The sequence below is a fragment of the Callithrix jacchus genome, chromosome 2 (assembly GCF_049354715.1).
Source record: "Callithrix jacchus isolate 240 chromosome 2, calJac240_pri, whole genome shotgun sequence".
Classification (NCBI taxonomy): Eukaryota; Metazoa; Chordata; class Mammalia; order Primates; family Cebidae; genus Callithrix; species Callithrix jacchus.
The window spans coordinates 78,666,566-78,683,425 of record NC_133503.1 but is presented as its reverse complement, the minus strand read 5'-3'; the positions used below and the strand labels follow the sequence as shown (position 1 = coordinate 78,683,425).

The 16,860-nt window shown below is 35.1% G+C and overlaps 1 protein-coding gene across 1 annotated transcript in view; it reads left to right on the top strand.

Annotated features, from left to right (window-relative positions):
• The window catches only part of CHSY3 (chondroitin sulfate synthase 3), a 319,387-nt gene extending 308,433 nt beyond the window's left edge, over positions 1-10,954 (top strand). Inside the window, exon 3 of the mRNA XM_002744631.6 lies at positions 6,945-10,954. Within this exon, the coding sequence (XP_002744677.4) occupies positions 6,945-8,507 (1,563 nt within the window). The 3' untranslated portion in view covers positions 8,508-10,954. The remainder of the gene's footprint in view (positions 1-6,944) is intronic.
• Positions 10,955-16,860: the final 5,906 nt, after the last annotated feature.

Sequence of the window (16,860 nt, the reverse complement as noted above, 5' to 3'; positions counted from 1 at the left end):
TCTTGGTTTTTGCAAGTCTACAATTTAGTTTGCTCCAATTTGCTAAATCTCTTACCACTTATCTGTGTACAGTCAACTTCCACAATTATAGTGTTCTTCACTTTTTTTTTTATCTTTTTGTGTATACCTTTAAATAATTACTGTCCTCATGGATTTCAATAAATAGTAAATGTGGAAATTACTGTTCAATCTACCATTTTTATTCAAAAGTGGACTTGAGCTTTTTATCGACCTTCCAAAGGATTTTTTTCTTTTCTTGAACATTCCAGGTAAATTTCATCTGCACACAGTGAGACCATTTAATATAGATACTATACTCCTTTATTTCAATAACAGTTTCTTAAACTGTATCTTTAAATATGTCTTTCTTTTTTTCAGTCACTCTAAGTATGGTTTTGGCTCTTCTTAGCCTACCCCTCCTATCAGTATGATTTCTCTCTCATCTGTCATTAATTTTTTATTTCTATTTCCTTTTCTTTAGCTTTCCTAGTTTCTACTCTTCTATCCCTTAATAATAGCTATCCACAGTGCCTATTTTTTTATTCCGAATTTATTTTCACGCCTGTTATAGTTTATTTTTTAATTATTTCTTTATTTCTTAGTTCTTTGTGCTGATATTTCATCTTATCATCACATCCCTGATATCTTATGTTTCTGCCTTGTTGTTTATGAAGATAGAGACAAATGCTTCATATGTTTTTAAAAACAGTTGCTTAATATTTTTCCCAATTTCATGACTTTTTTTTTCTGGGGGGAAAAGGTAGTAGTAGTTTTTCATCTGATCTTTTTTATTGAAACTTTGTGTCAGTGTTATACTATTTTTCTTTTTTAGATAAATGATTCATCTCTGAAAAAATACATTTTCCTGGACAAGCTATTCACCGTAGATTTATTTTGGCAGGAGTGGTTCCTATAGTTTTTGGCTTGCTGTTTTCCACAAAGAAAAGACATTGATTTTCTCTGCTGCCTCAGATTAAACCAGGGTTTAACTGTTTAATTCTTTCTGTACCTCTGTCTTTTCTACTTCTCTGAAATAAAATGTTGCCATTAGGGTTTATTCTACCTGCCCAGCTCACCTGAGTTCCTGAACTTAGAGTTGTAAATATAGAGTAAGTTTTAGGCCCTACCTTTTCAGGCAGTGCATTTCCTTGGTGCTTTCTGAGATCTACTGCCCTTGAACCCCATGGGCACTGACATTGATGAATTTAGCGACTTTTTTCCACCTGTTTCCAAATGATCCTGCCTAATCTCAGAAGCCTTTGGAAATTCTAAATGTATTTTGGTGACTATGTAGTATCATTCCATCTCTTCATTTTTCAAGCAACAGTTAGCTGTATTTTATTTTAAGCACTCCCTAATGTTGTCTAAATAGCTTCATCGATGTTTAATTTACATTCCACAAAATTCTCTTTTTATATGTATACATTTTACTATTTAGTAAATGTATACAGTTACACAACCATTACCACAATCTAGTTTTATAAACTTTCCATTGCTCCAAAAGTTACCTTGTGCCTGTTGGTAATCAGCTCCTAAGTGGTTGTAGGTTTTTGTTGCTGTTGTTGTTGTTAAGATTATAAAGTTTCTAATTTAAGACTGGGCATAGTGCCTCACGCCTATAATCCCAGCACCTTGGGAGACTGAGGTGGGAGGATCACTTGAGCCAAGGAGTCCAAGACCAGCCTAAGCAACACAGTGAGACCCCATCTCTAAATAAATAAATAAAAAGTTAAAAGTGAGCCAGGTATGGTGGCACGCCCCTGTAGTCCTAGCTACTCAGAAGGCTGAGGTGGGAGAATTGCTTGAGCCCAGGAGCACTGCAGTGAGCAGAGATCAGGCCACTGTACTCCAGTATGGGTGACAGAGTCATAACCCATCTCAAGAAAACAAGAAACAAACAAAAAGTTTCTCATTTACATAGCTATGATCATTTCAGAAATTAACTTTGCTATGTTTTCATGATTAATAATTCTAAGGAGGCTGATGAAAATTTAATGTGGTAGAAGAGTACATAATTGAACATACAACTACCTCTTGGTATTCATTCTTCTTCTGTCAGGTTTTCTATAGAAGATTTTCCTAGAGCCTTTCAGATAATCTTTCTCAGAGGGTAAGATCATGGGTGATACACTTGAAGCACTGAGGTTAGTTGATACAAACTACTGTTCATTGCTGCTGTGATTTTGTTGTTGTGAAATGATTTTCCTTTGCAGTGTAATGTTCTGGAGGCTCCATGAAATCAACTGATAATTCTTTAAAGGAGAGGAAACCAGTTTAAATTAGAAGTTCTGAATTATTTCAAGCAAATTAATATATTTTTAAAAATAAATTTTACATCTTTTCTTAGAACAATTTTGCTACATTCAAAATGTATCATGATCTGTAAAAACTAAAAATCATGAGCATTCTATTTTTAATTTTATTTTCATCACTCTCAGTAGATACTTGGTTGAATAACTGTTTCTATAAACTGTAGTTTTCAGAAATCCCCCCAGTAATTTGTCTTTCTCATAGTAAGGCACCTAAATGGCATGTTAGATGCATTGAAATACTGAGAATATGTGGCCCAATTTATAATTGTTCCCATGCATTTCCAGGAATAAACAAAGATGAATTAAGTAACCTAAAGGGTGTGTATCTCTTTCTCTGAAGACCCCGAGCTAAAAAGAATAATCTCAAAAGGAGATTGGCACATCCTTATACTGCTATTTACAGAGCTGTCATTTACTGAGTGCTTTCTATTTGCCAGACACAATGCTAAACACTTTATATAGTTTTTTTAAATTGAATAGTGCTTCAATCTCCATTTAAATATTTGACATTTTCCCATTTTACAGCAAAGGAGACTGAGATTTAGACTGCAGGAAGAGGCTTAGAAATGGTGAAGCGAGTATTCAAATCCATACCCTGATTCGATAGCCAAGCTTTTAAACATTCTTCTTTCTATCCTTACCTGTATAAATTGGGCATCCCTACATGTAAAAGTTGAAATTTTGGATATGTTCTATGATTCTTACTGACTAATAACATAAATTCAGGACGCTCTCATCATTAGTACCTGGAGTATGTATGAATGCGCTGCTCTTAAAGATTGTTCTCACCACTTTCTTTTCTCACTTATGATATTTATGCAAAGGAATATGTTTACAAGATAAGCACCGTATAGACATATTGGGCAGAAATGATGATGTAAGTTATTTAGACATTCCAATACTAAGATATTATTTATTTTATAACATAATGCCATTTTCATCAAATTCTGCAGGATATATCACTTCAATATCACTAAAGGAGCAGGACAAGCCTGCAATAACAGCTCACTCCTGGGCAATTTTTAAAATTAATTCTAGCATTTCTCCTTTTCTTAGTAATATAAAGCATTCCCTCAGAAAGAATAGTTTCATAGAATCAATACTTTTTAGAGATGGTATAATTAGTACTCTATTATATCAGAATTTGTTTTACCTTCATACATAGAAGAAAAAAATCTGTGGGAAATTAGATAATGTAAAATATTGAAGAAATTTTTGATAGCAAATATTAGTACTATGCAAATGGAGATATATAGCTCACTGCAAATTATGGATAATTTGATTTAACTTTGATCAAAATTTTATATAAAGGTTGTCATGTGTTTTCAAAAAAAAAAAAAATGGATGCAACCAGACTACTGCAGCTTAAATCAAGTCCAAAATCTTTCTCAAAGTATCTAATGTTATATTCTTCAAAGTCAAATGGTGCTTATTTATTAGTAAAAATGTGTCCAAGTATAGAGAAAATGGATCAGGAGAAATAGCGGAGATTAAGAATCTACTGTGGTATTAGTCATCTCCCTTTTAAGTCACCTTCTCTGGGAAAATCTTTCTGATTTCTCCTCCTACTTCTCCTCCTCCTCCTCCTCCTCCTCCTCCTCCTCCTCCTCTTCTTCCTCCTCCTTTTTCTTCCTCTTCTTGTTCTTTCTTCTTCTTCTCCTTCTCCTCCTTCCCCTTCCCCTTCTCCTCTCCTTCTCCCTTCTTCCTTCTTCCTTCTTTTCTTTCTTCTTCCTTTTTTTCTTTGTTCTTCCTTCCTTCTTCATTTCTTCTTCTTCTCTCTCTCTTTCTCTCTCTCCAGGCCCACATATCTACACACATTTATGAACATACACATAAAAAAAAAAGCATATCTAATTCTATGTCCATATATATGCATACTTTAAAAATAAAGTTCTTCATTAATTGGAGTATAGCAGAAAAATACATCTTAAGCAGCAGTTCAGTGAATGTTCACAAGTTAAATGCCCACACATGACCGCCATCTGGATAAATAAAAGAACATTACCAGCACTCCAGAAGCTTCCCTCTTCTTGATTGTTGATCATTTTTCCAAGAGCAAACAGTATAGGTTAGCTTCACCTGTTTCTGAATTTCACATAAGTGGGATCATACAAAATGTATTATTTTGTTATATGGCTTCTTTCATTTGTTCATGAGGTTCATTCATGTTGTTGCAAGTCATATTTCGAGTATTTAATTAATGTATTGTTTTTCATTACATGAATATACTACATTTATCTATTCTGTTCTTGATGTAAAGTTAGGTTATATTCAGTTTGGGAATATAAGTAATGCAGCTATGAAAATTCTTCTATATGTATTTAGGGGTGTGTGTGTATATGTATGTGTATGTATATATATGTATGTATTCTATTGGGCTTATATCTGAGAGAATTACTGAGTCGTAGGGAATATGTATGTTCATTTTAGTTAATATGGGTTTTCCAAGTGATGGAACCAAGTTACAGTCTCACTAGCAGTGTATGAGAGTTCCAAATCTTCCACTGCCTTGACAATGCATGGTATTATCTATCTGTTTAGTTTTAGACACTTTGCGGATCCATCATATTATCCCATTGTACTTTTAAGTTGCTTTATCTTGATGATGAATAAAGTAGAGAATGTTTTTATATGTCTATTGAGTATTTGCATACCCTTTTGTGAATTATGCATTCAAGTTTTTTTTCCCATTTTTCTGCTAGGTTTGTCCTTCCTTTTATCCTTATTTGTACAAGTTTATTATATATTCTGGGAATTAGTTATTATTCACATAATCTATTAAAATTTTTTTCTTCCTGCTCTGTAATTGACCTTCTTATTTTCTTAATGGGGTTTTTGAGGAACAAAGTTAATTTTAACATAATGCAATATATTACTCTGTTTTTATGGTTAGTGTCTTATGCCCTATTTACAAAATTTTCACCTACCCAAAAGTTATGTGGATATTTTCATGTAAGTTTTAGATACTTTTAAAAGCTTTTTTCTAAAATAAACTTTTATATTTACATCAACAGGTCATCCATTGTAGGATGTAGGGGGTCAGTTTTTACTTTTTTCCCTCGTATGAATATCCAACTGACCTGGCACTTATTACTTAAAAGACCACCATTTCTCCAAACTGTAAGCTCTATTTTATATTTCTATTACTTTGCTAAATTTTTCCAGTCTCTTCTTCTTACATTTTTCATAAATCCCTTCTCATGCTTCTTGCAGTATGTCTATCAATGATGTTATTTTGTCTCCCATTTTCCTTACTCTACCGGTATGCTATTTAGCTTATTTAAGCTTATTTGTCTATTAATTGAATTATTTTTTTGAAGAGGCTGTTTTTTATAATTTGTGTACGATTTTTACCTGCTTCTGACGAGTATTCTTAAGTTTGCAATATTTCTTTCTCCTTATTCATTAGAATATTTGCAGACATCTAATGCTGCTGCTAGCCTTTTTTCTCCTTTTTCAACTATTTTTCCTCATCCTACCTTTTTTTCTTCTTTTTCTTATTCATAATAACTTGAGTGGGTATAAAAGAGGTTTCTTAATTGACTGGCAGAGAAGGAAGAATCAGCTGGCAGTTTGAATTTTGTCCTCATAACTACATTTTTTTAAATTTTTGTTTCTGCCTGAACTAGTGAATTTGTTCTAGACTAGCAGAAAGCCTTTTCGTTTCATAAGGATGTAAAGCATTTTTACTTTGGACATGATACTTTACATCAGAAGTGTAGATCAGTGTAGTTTCTGTTCCACCTTATCTTACCAAGAACTTACTCAATAAAAATGGTATGTTTGGATGCTACATAAAATTTAAGACGCCTCTGGCAAATAGCTTCAGATTGTTATTCCAAACAACAGGTCACTGGTTTTCCTCCTTAGGGTGAATCGCTTATTTTGGAAGACTCATGCAGCATCCATTCTGTGCCTCTCCTTCTCTGTAATCTGTTATGGGGTTACGGACATAGTCATTTCTTGTTTTATTCATAGCTGGAGGTTTGTTTGCAATCTTTAAGCCTATGAACCTGACATTTATGCTCTCACTTATATATAGAAATCAAAAAGTTGATTGTATAGAACTAGAGAGTGGAATGTTGGTTACCAGGGGCTGGTTGACTTGGGGAGAGGGGTTGGGGAGATTTCGTCAAATGATACCGCATTTCAGTTAGATAGGAGGAATAAATGCAAGCAATCTAGTGTGACATGATGATTATAGTTAATAACAATATATTGTATTCTTTAAGATGCTAAAAAATAGATGATGAATGTTATTATCACAATAATAACCATGTGAGGTAATGAATAAACTGGCTAGATTTAATCATCCCACTATATATATGATATATATAATATAATATATAAATATATGATTATATATTTAATCATCCCACTATACACACACACACACACACACACATATACATATACTTCAAAACATGTGGTACATAAGTATATATAATTTTATCTACCAATTACAAATAAAACTATTTTAATTTTTTTAAAATATAAATATTACAAACCATTTTTACTATGAAATACAATACCAAAAGTTTATTAAATATTTTTATTTGGATGCTTTAGTTTATTGCTGGTTTTCTTTTGAAATTAATCCTGTTTTCTCCTTTTTTTTTTTTCACTTTTCAGATGCAACAACTGTTCCATGAAAATTATGAACACAATCGGAAAGGTTATATCCAAGACCTTCACAATAGCAAAATCCATGCAGCCATAACACTTCATCCCAACAAAAAGCCTGCATACCAATACAGGCTGCATAATTACATGCTCAGCCGCAAAATTTCTGAACTTCGCTACCGCACCATTCAGCTCCACAGGGAGAGTGCCCTGATGAGTAAGCTCAGTAACACAGAAGTGAGCAAAGAGGACCAGCAGCTAGGAGTAATACCTTCTTTCAACCACTTTCAGCCTCGGGAGAGAAATGAAGTGATAGAATGGGAGTTCCTGACAGGGAAGCTCCTTTACTCAGCAGCTGAGAACCAGCCTCCTCGACAGAGCATCAGTAGCATTTTAAGAACAGCACTGGATGACACCATCCTGCAGGTGATGGAGATGATCAATGAGAATGCCAAGAGCAGAGGACGGCTCATTGACTTTAAGGAAATTCAGTATGGCTACCGCAGAGTTAACCCCATGCACGGGGTGGAGTACATTTTGGATTTACTCCTTTTATACAAAAGACACAAGGGAAGGAAATTGACTGTGCCAGTGAGACGTCATGCCTATCTTCAGCAGTTGTTCAGCAAGCCTTTCTTCAGAGAAACTGAAGAGCTAGATGTCAACAGTCTTGTGGAAAGTATTAACAGTGAAACTCAGTCATTCTCCTTTATATCTAATTCTTTAAAGATATTATCTTCTTTTCAAGGTGCCAAAGAAATGGGAGGGCACAATGAAAAGAAAATACACATTCTTGTCCCTCTCATTGGAAGATATGACATTTTCTTGAGATTCATGGAGAATTTTGAAAACATGTGTCTTATCCCAAAGCAGAATGTAAAGTTAGTCATTATTCTTTTCAGTAGGGATTCTGGCCAAGATTCCAGTGAGCATATTGAGCTGATAAAAGGATACCAGAACAAGTACCCCAAAGCAGAAATGACCCTGATCCCAATGAAGGGAGAGTTTTCCAGAGGTCTTGGTCTTGAAATGGCTTCTGCCCAGTTTGACAATGACACTTTGCTGCTATTTTGTGATGTTGACTTGATCTTCAGAGGAGACTTTCTTCAACGATGTAGAGACAATACAATTCAGGGACAACAGGTGTACTATCCCATCATCTTTAGCCAGTATGACCCAAAGGTAGCAAATGGGGGAAATCCTCTCACTGATGATTATTTTGTATTCTCAAAAAAGACTGGATTTTGGAGAGACTATGGATACGGAATCACCTGTATTTACAAAAGTGATCTTCTGGGTGCAGGTGGATTTGATACCTCAATACAAGGCTGGGGACTAGAAGATGTAGATCTCTACAATAAAGTCATTCTATCTGGCTTAAGGCCCTTCAGAAGTCAAGAAGTAGGAGTGGTGCATATTTTCCATCCAGTTCATTGTGATCCTAACTTGGACCCTAAGCAGTATAAGATGTGCTTAGGATCCAAGGCAAGTACTTTTGCCTCAACCATGCAACTGGCTGAACTCTGGTTAGAAAAACATTTGGGTGTCAGGTACAATCGAACTCTCTCCTGACAGTGCAGGCAACACATTTTGCCTTTTTAAAGGGGAGTTTACCTCATTGTCGGTTGTTATTATTTTTATTTTATTATTGTTATTTTTATTATTATTATTGTTGTAATTTTATTTTGTTGTTCTGGTCTGAAACTACTCTTGGTTGTCTTCCAAAGGGTGTTTGTTGACCTCAAGCAAGAAGAGTCTGCAGTTCACTGATGTTTCAGATTTCTACTGAAGTCAATACGTGTTATTACTTTTATATATCTTTATTTGAGATTGAGTTAAATCATGGCAATCAAATGACTTTTGAAGCTCATTCATCACAAGAGACAGCTTAGAAGAATGTTCTCTTGGGGCTTAAAGATGCAATATAGACTTTTATTTGGTTTCTCAAATTCAATGTGATACAAATATTTACTGGTGAAAGGTACCACAAAAGTGCTTTATGCTTCCTATGGGGAAGGGACTCTGTAACATAAACTTGAGTTTTGTAATTTATACAAGGACTTAAATATATAGACAATAATTTTCTTCATCTTTAGAATTTTTAAAGTAAATGAACACCTATGATTGTATGTTTATTTTTTAAAAAAAGTTTTAAAAATTGAGGAGTTTTGTTCCACAAGCAACCGGTACTGGCTACCCTGGTCTTAACGACAATTATGAGCTCCTCACACCTGTCTGCTATAAATGCGAATGAACTTTATTTTCTCAAGGAAATATGATTTAATTAAATATTCATGTACATTTTAGAAGCTTTATGAAAGAATGTCCTTCATTTGCTGGCAAGAAGATAAAATATGACAGAACCTGTTTATTTATAATAAAACACAGGTATAGCAGTATTCTTTTTCAAAAACACTGAAAAGGTTTTGTTGTTTCCTTTTAGTCATGCTTGATATGTTTCTATTCACATTCACCAAAACATGCTTGCTGAGCAGGCTTGAAAAGTTAGCAAGGGATTATGGTATGTTGTTTGTATTATTATACTGGAAACCCTAGCCTTCATAAGTGCTTAAAATGAGCAATTTCTTTACTCAATAATTTACAATCTGGGAGAAGCATCCTTCCTCAATCTCTTCAGCTTTGGGATGAAGCTGACCCAAGAACAGTTCAAAAATTGCCTTTAATATGGGTTGGAAGGTATCTAAAAAGTCTCTGAAGAAAATATGAATATAACATCAATTTTACAATTATTAAAAACACTTCAGGAAATCTCATTTAATTTCACATATCATTCTTTCTTTGACCTGGATCAGTGGTGCCCAGTTTCCAGAAAAGTATAATTGAGGTAAAGAAGTGTTCAGAGAAAATGAACATCCGTGCAAAGGAGTGTCATTAATGCATATTTTAAAAATCTTATTTCATAAATAGGTAATACATATGCATGGTTCCAAAACAAAACAAAAATTTTAAATGCCTAAAGCTGTTGGCCCCACTCCTTATCTACTCATATCTGACTCCTGACCACACATAACCACCGTTTGGGCTTTGTGAGTGATGTGTACATGACTTTCTAGACTTTCTGAGGCACAGATTTTATTTTTTTACCCTCTATACACAAAATGTAGTATATTATACATATTGTTCCTCACTTTCATGTTCTGTTTCTACTTAATGAAGAAATAATTTGCATCGAAATTGATTTGAAAGTGATTGTTGTAAATTGTTGCCATTATTTTTAACTGAATGCCATGAAGCCACATATTATTTGCTTTGGTGATGTGTTTCTTACATGTTGACAACCTGTATTACAAAAGACATTTTGGGAGCCTTAACAAATATCATTGCTTAATATTAAGACAAACAGGATGGCAGTCTCCTTGACTATAACTTATAATCTTAATAATGTCAAGTTTATTAGAAAAGAATTAATCACATTTTTAGATGTTAAAATGCTCATATTGACAGGGCCAACAATTCAAATTGATCTCTGCCCTAATATTGTCTCTGGCTTTCACAAACCCTCACTTTAATTGCTTATTTTCCTATATTACAAGACTTAGCTCTCTTGCAGGCTTTATTTTCCTGAACAGTAAATATATTAACATTCAGTAAACATAGTCATTTGGAAAGTCCTATTACCAAATATTAAGTATTAATTATTTTGTTAATGAAGAAAAGAAATTAGTGACTGATCTGCAACTCAGACAAATGAAATATGAGGGAGTTTTGCAGAGGAAATAAATGTAAAGCCCTAGTTTCAAACATTCCAACACTTAGAGCATTAGGAAGCAGCTGCCAGGGGGTGAAATGGCATTCTGTATTACATGATGAAACCATGCTAATGAAACAAGGGAATGCAGAGACTTTCTTTGAACTTAATTACACATGTACACACTATACTGTTAGTATAGGTGCGTTTAAAATCTATTATATAATTTTGCATTCAGCCTTCATATAATCTTTTTCAGGCAATGCAGTATTACGTGACTGATAATACAGGGAGAATGACGTCAGTCCAATTGAGTGTTTTTCTATTCATGTGGTATCAATTACCTAAAGCCTCTAAATTTGAAGAGCAACACACTATATGAATGCAACCAAAAAAAGCACAATATGTGGAGGTGCAGTAGTCCATACATTGTGGTGTTACTTTATCTGGATGGCTGTGGATGTTCTGTTTCAATGTCACCCCAAGAATAATTTCATCAGCCTTCAATGTCATCTTAGTCATCATCTGCTGTCCGCTCAGCACCACACTATGCATTTTATTTTTAAGTTTAATTCTCAGAACAGCATTCAGAGTATCGATATTACTTTCTTCATTAAACAGATATGGAAGCTGAAGGCACACATGGTTGAGTAACTTGTCCCCGATTCATACAGTTGGGATGCTGTAGAGTGAAGATTTAAGCAAAAGCCTGTCTGAATCTGAAGTGCCTGTTTTTTCACTCTACTGCATGGCTTCTCAGTTGCTGGAGGGATATACAAAACAGCAGGGGAACAAAGGGATTCCTGAAACCATGTGCATATGAGATCCACTATTCAGCTTGCTTCTGCTGAATGCTTTTTTGTTCAGAGCTAAATTTACACGCTTGCTCAGTTAAAGCCTCTTCAGGCTTTAATCTCAGGTGTCTACCACTTTGCTAGATCCTTCTGTGTACTGTGTCAGGGAAGGGTAGGGTTTTTCTGTCTACCTGCTCAAACATCACTGAACTTCAGCCAGGAAAAAACTGTCCAGAATTTCTGACGCCAGCAATATTCCTTCTATATCATCTCAGCACCTGAGTGTCGAAACTATCCCCACTGATGAACACCACCAAACAATTGCTTGACTATTTATGTCACTTTACCCATACAGACTTGGGATAAGCAATGTTGTCAATGCTGAAATAGTTATGAATATAGGATTTGAGTCCATTATGCCTAGTTAATAGATAGGGAACTACAGGAAGGAAACACCCAAATGTGTAGACTGAGAGTCCAACAAAGAGAATAAATGTTCCCTGGAAAGGTAAGTTATGAAGTTCCTCAGTTTTTAGCATATGAAACCTGGAGGCCATCTCTAGATAGCAGCCCCATGGCTGGGCCTCTCTCGTTTCATTTTCAGAGGAGCCCTGGAAAGTTCTTTCTTCTAGGAGTAGGGCTCACTAGATGAGGTTCCCTCCTAATGGTTTCAAATTGCTCAGGTGAGAGGCTGTGGGTCTGCCTGCCCTGTTCAACCCTCAGCTAGGACTTCCTTGTCCTGGGGGCTATATTCTAAGGTTGACCTGGATCTAGAAAGAGATTGCTATCTCTCTTCCTTTTCATACACAACAGAAAATATGCCTATGCAGATAAAATATAAATAATCAGCAAAATATTTGTAGCTCCATATTGACCTTGATGATAAGATTTACATGGGGAAATAAAGGTTTCAACATATTTTACATCATATGGCCAAGCTACATTTATTATCTTGTCACCTCCTCCTTTCTAAGTCACTGCACCTGTGGCCCTGCAACTTACAGGAACCTCATGTGCCTTATCCTAGCAATGTCTATCATGATTTCAAGTAATCTGAAGAATTGTCCACGTAATCTCTCATTTGTGCTTAATTATTGATGGCACATCTCTTCAGGATGTAGCCTGCGATTGTGGATATTACAGAATGAATGGGAAAAATGGTGTCCTTAGGGACAATAAAAGAATTTGTTATCAGTTCTTAGTGCTGCTGACATTCCTACCTTCCCCATCCATACTCTTATTAGCATTTAATTCCTGCTGAACAAGTGTTGGAGTATTCGGCCTGTGCTGAGGCCAGGAGCCTCCTAGACCTTTATTTTCAACCAGTGGAAATAGTGGTGCCAGATTGGTGCCAGTGTTGCTCTGCCTCGGTCTGCCCCACAGCCTCTTCCACATGCTGGCTGTGCCGCCAAGCTTGTCGCGACAGATGGTTGAAATGATTTGAGGAACCGACAATGATTCATGCTCCCAGGTGGTTATACAGTCAGCATCTGCATCAAGCAACAAACTACTTGGCACTAGCACAAAGTACCAGGGTATTCTATTGTCAACTTCAATTTGATACCTAGTTGTCCATTTCCCTCTTCCTTTCTGATCTCAAAAGCTGCCAAGGTCTAAGACATATGTGGAATTCTACTCTATGCAAGATTTTATTTCAATCAAATTCAATCAATAGGTATTGTATTCATAGGTTGGTGTCAGTGCTGGGATTCTTCAGTTTTGTTATCCATTATGCCTGAGTATACATTTTTGCTGTACCTTTACCATCCAATCCCCATCTTTATAGGTTCCTTTCTGGAGGATTTGGTAAATATCAGATTAGAATGATAAAACTGTATATAAAATGGTCCTATTATAAAACGACTTCCAACAGAAAAAAAAAACTAACACAGTAACAACAACAACAACAAATAAACCACAATACTTGCTCATATCTGTAATGTTAGCTGATTAGCAAATATTTATTGAGAACTTGATTGGGAACAATACTCTCAGGTGGAAACTCCAAACCTGTAAAAACATGCATCACATGGAAGCAAACCTCTCAGTACTATTAGGCCTCCTTCCTTAGTTAGAGCTGCTCTTCATCTCTTTCTAAGTTCTTCCACAACCACTATCCCCCAGACCCCCACAAACACATTTTCTTATTTTGTCCAAGCGGGGATAAATGTGTGTATATACCAAATGAAATCTAAGACCTATAGCCGAATTACAAATACAGATATGATTGTATCTCAGTTGTTGCATTTTGATTCTTGCAACAAAGATTCAAATTGACATTGGTCAAAAGTAACTCAGGACCAAAAGTTCATATAAAAATGAAAAATTCTTCCAACTGTAGCGTTTGCCACTACTCCAATCAGAAGTTCATATAAAAATGAAAATAAATACCTCCAACAGTAGGGTTTGCCACCACCCCAATACTTTTTAGTATCTAATCTATTAAATGCTCTGTCACCAAAATGGCTCTCAAGTTCTTTTCCCTTTCCCTTCCATATCCACCAAAGTAGATCCAACACCTACTTCTAAAAGAAGTATCTTTAATAAATAGTAAATAAACAAAATGTTAAAGACCTGGTACTAAGAAAATGCATTATTTTCTTTTTTTTAACTTGACTACTAGTTTTCACAACATTCAAACATGTTGACCTACTTTTAAAATATTTTTTCCTGCCATTAAGAACTTCCCTGTCTCTCTAACTTAGAAACTAGATGATACAAACTTTATGCAGTTTAGACTACAAGTTTTTTTTTTTTAATTTTACTTTAAGTTCTGGGGTACATGTGCAGGCTTGTAGGATTGTTACATAGGTATACACATGCCATGGTGGTTTGCTGCCTCCATCCTCCCTCACCTACATTAGGTATTTCTCCTAATGTTATCCCTCCCCAATCTCCCCACCCACTGCTATCTCTCCCCTAGTCTCCCACCCCCCAACAGAACCCAGTGGGTGATGTTCCCCTCCCTGTGTCCATGTGTTCTCATTAGTCAACACCCACTTATGAGTGAGCACTTGCAGTGTTTGGTTTTCTGTTCTTGTGTCAGTTTGCTGAGAATGATGGTTTCCAGCTTCATCCATGTCACACTTACTCTAAAATTGACCACATAATTGGAAGAAATCACTTCTCAGAAAATGCAAAAGAACAGAAATCATAACAGACAGTCTCTCAGACCACAGTGCAATCAAATTAGAATTCAGGATTAAGAAACTCACTCAAAACCACACAACTACATGGAAACTGAACAACCTGCTCCTGAATGACTACTGGATAAATAATGAAATGAAGGCAGAAATAAAGATATTATTCAAAACCAATGAGAACGAAGACACAATGTACCAGAATCTCTGGGACACATTCAAAGCAGTGTCTAGATGGAAATTTTCGCACTAAATGCCCATATGAGAAGTGAGGAAATATTTAAAATTGACACCCTATTGTCAAAATTAAAAGAACCAGAGGAGCAAGATCAAACAAATTCAAAAGCTAGTAGAAGACAAGAAATAGCTAAGATCAGAGCAGAACTGAAGGAGATAGAGACACAAAAAATACCTTCAAAAAATCAATAAGTCGAGGAGCTGGTTTTACAAAAAGATCAACAAAATAGACCACTAGCCAGACTAGTATAAAAGAAAAGAGAGAAGAATCAAATATATGCAATAAAAAATGATAAAGGGGATATCACCACTGATTCCAAGGAAATACAAACTACTATCAGAGATTATTACAAACAATCTTTGTACATAAACCAGTTAATCTAGAAGAAATGGATAAATTCCTGGACACTTACACGCTTCCAAGACTAAACCAGGAAGAAGTTGAATTCCTGAATAAACCAATAACAAAGTCTAAAGTAAAAGCAGCAATTAATAGCCTACCATCCAAAGAAAGTCCAGGTCCAGATGGGTTCACAGCCGAATTCTACCAAACATACAAAGAGGAACTGGTACCATTCCTTCTGAAATTATTCCAAACAATACAAAAAGAGGGAATCCTCTCTAACTCGTTTTATGAGACCAACATCATCTTGATACCAAAACCTGGCAGAGACAAAACTAAAAAGGAAAATTTCAGACCAATATCCATGATGAACATCAAAGCAAAAATCTTCAATAAAATACTGACAAACTGAATGCAACCGCATATTAAAAAGCTTATTCATCACAATCAAGTAGGCTTCAACCCGGGGATGCAAGGCTGATTCAACATAGGCACATCTAAACTACAAATTTTAGTATGAGTACTGAGAAGTTACTGTTATATAATTCATGAGCTTGAGGTACAAAGCTGACATACATTTTTCAACTCCTTTTCTTTAGTAACTTTGGCCTATTTAAAGTGTGCTGGAATATACTTCTTTTTAGTCGACTGAAATCCCAGAGAAGTTTCTACAGTCTCTTGAGATTTTAGACCAGAAACTGAAGGCCAAGGAGTTTGAAACTCTTTGATTCCCTTCAAGTGCTTCCATTTCTCAATTAATCTTTTCAACATTATATTCAGGCATGTGCTTTAATGAAAAAAAGTTTTGCATGAAAATACTTACTGAATTAATTATTCATTTATTTAAAGAGATCATGAATAAATATTAATATGCATTTTTAGAAACTATTTTGCCTTTGCAAACTTAATAATTAATAATAAATTATGTATATATTTTTAATATTTCTAATTCATTATATTGAGTGAAGAATATTAAATAATTATGTTTTACTTATCACTGTTTTCTCAATATCAACAATGTTCACAATTTTATATTCTACCTATGACAGCAGATTCCTTTTAATAAGCCTAAGAGATCAGAAAAGGCATGTGATAAAGATGGAAAGAAATTACTATTGCTCCTCATCATCATTCTTTTCTTTTATGCCTGCTCCCGCCCAATGTGCAGTCAATTTAGAGAAAGGTCATTTTGCCTTCAGCCACTTCTATTTGTCACTTCATACAAGAAGCCACTTGAATAATATAAGAGAAAAAGCACAATGCTTTTTTTGTTATTATTTTAGTAGTTACTGTTCATTAAGTGCTTACCTATTCTGCACTGTTACTCAGAAAAATTACTGTCTTTGAGCTTCATCAGCTCTAAGGTAGGTATCATTATCCTATTTTACAGGGAAGCAAAATAAATTTCAGAGATTAATTTTGCTCTCCAAAATGAAAATATCTATATTTGAGTGGGGGCCCAACCCAACTGAAATGTGTTTGTCTCATCTGCTGCAGATGGCCCCAGAAAGTCCATCTGTGTCTGGAGTACATACTTTCCCCAATACACAGTAAGTTAGGCAGGATAGAGTATCTATCCACCTACCTTCAGAGATTCTTTAGGGGGCTCTTTAAGCAAGACTGGTATGTATTTATATTAGTATCATGTCATCGATGGCATATTTCTGGCAGCAAAATTTTCTTCCTTCCTTCCTTCTTTCTT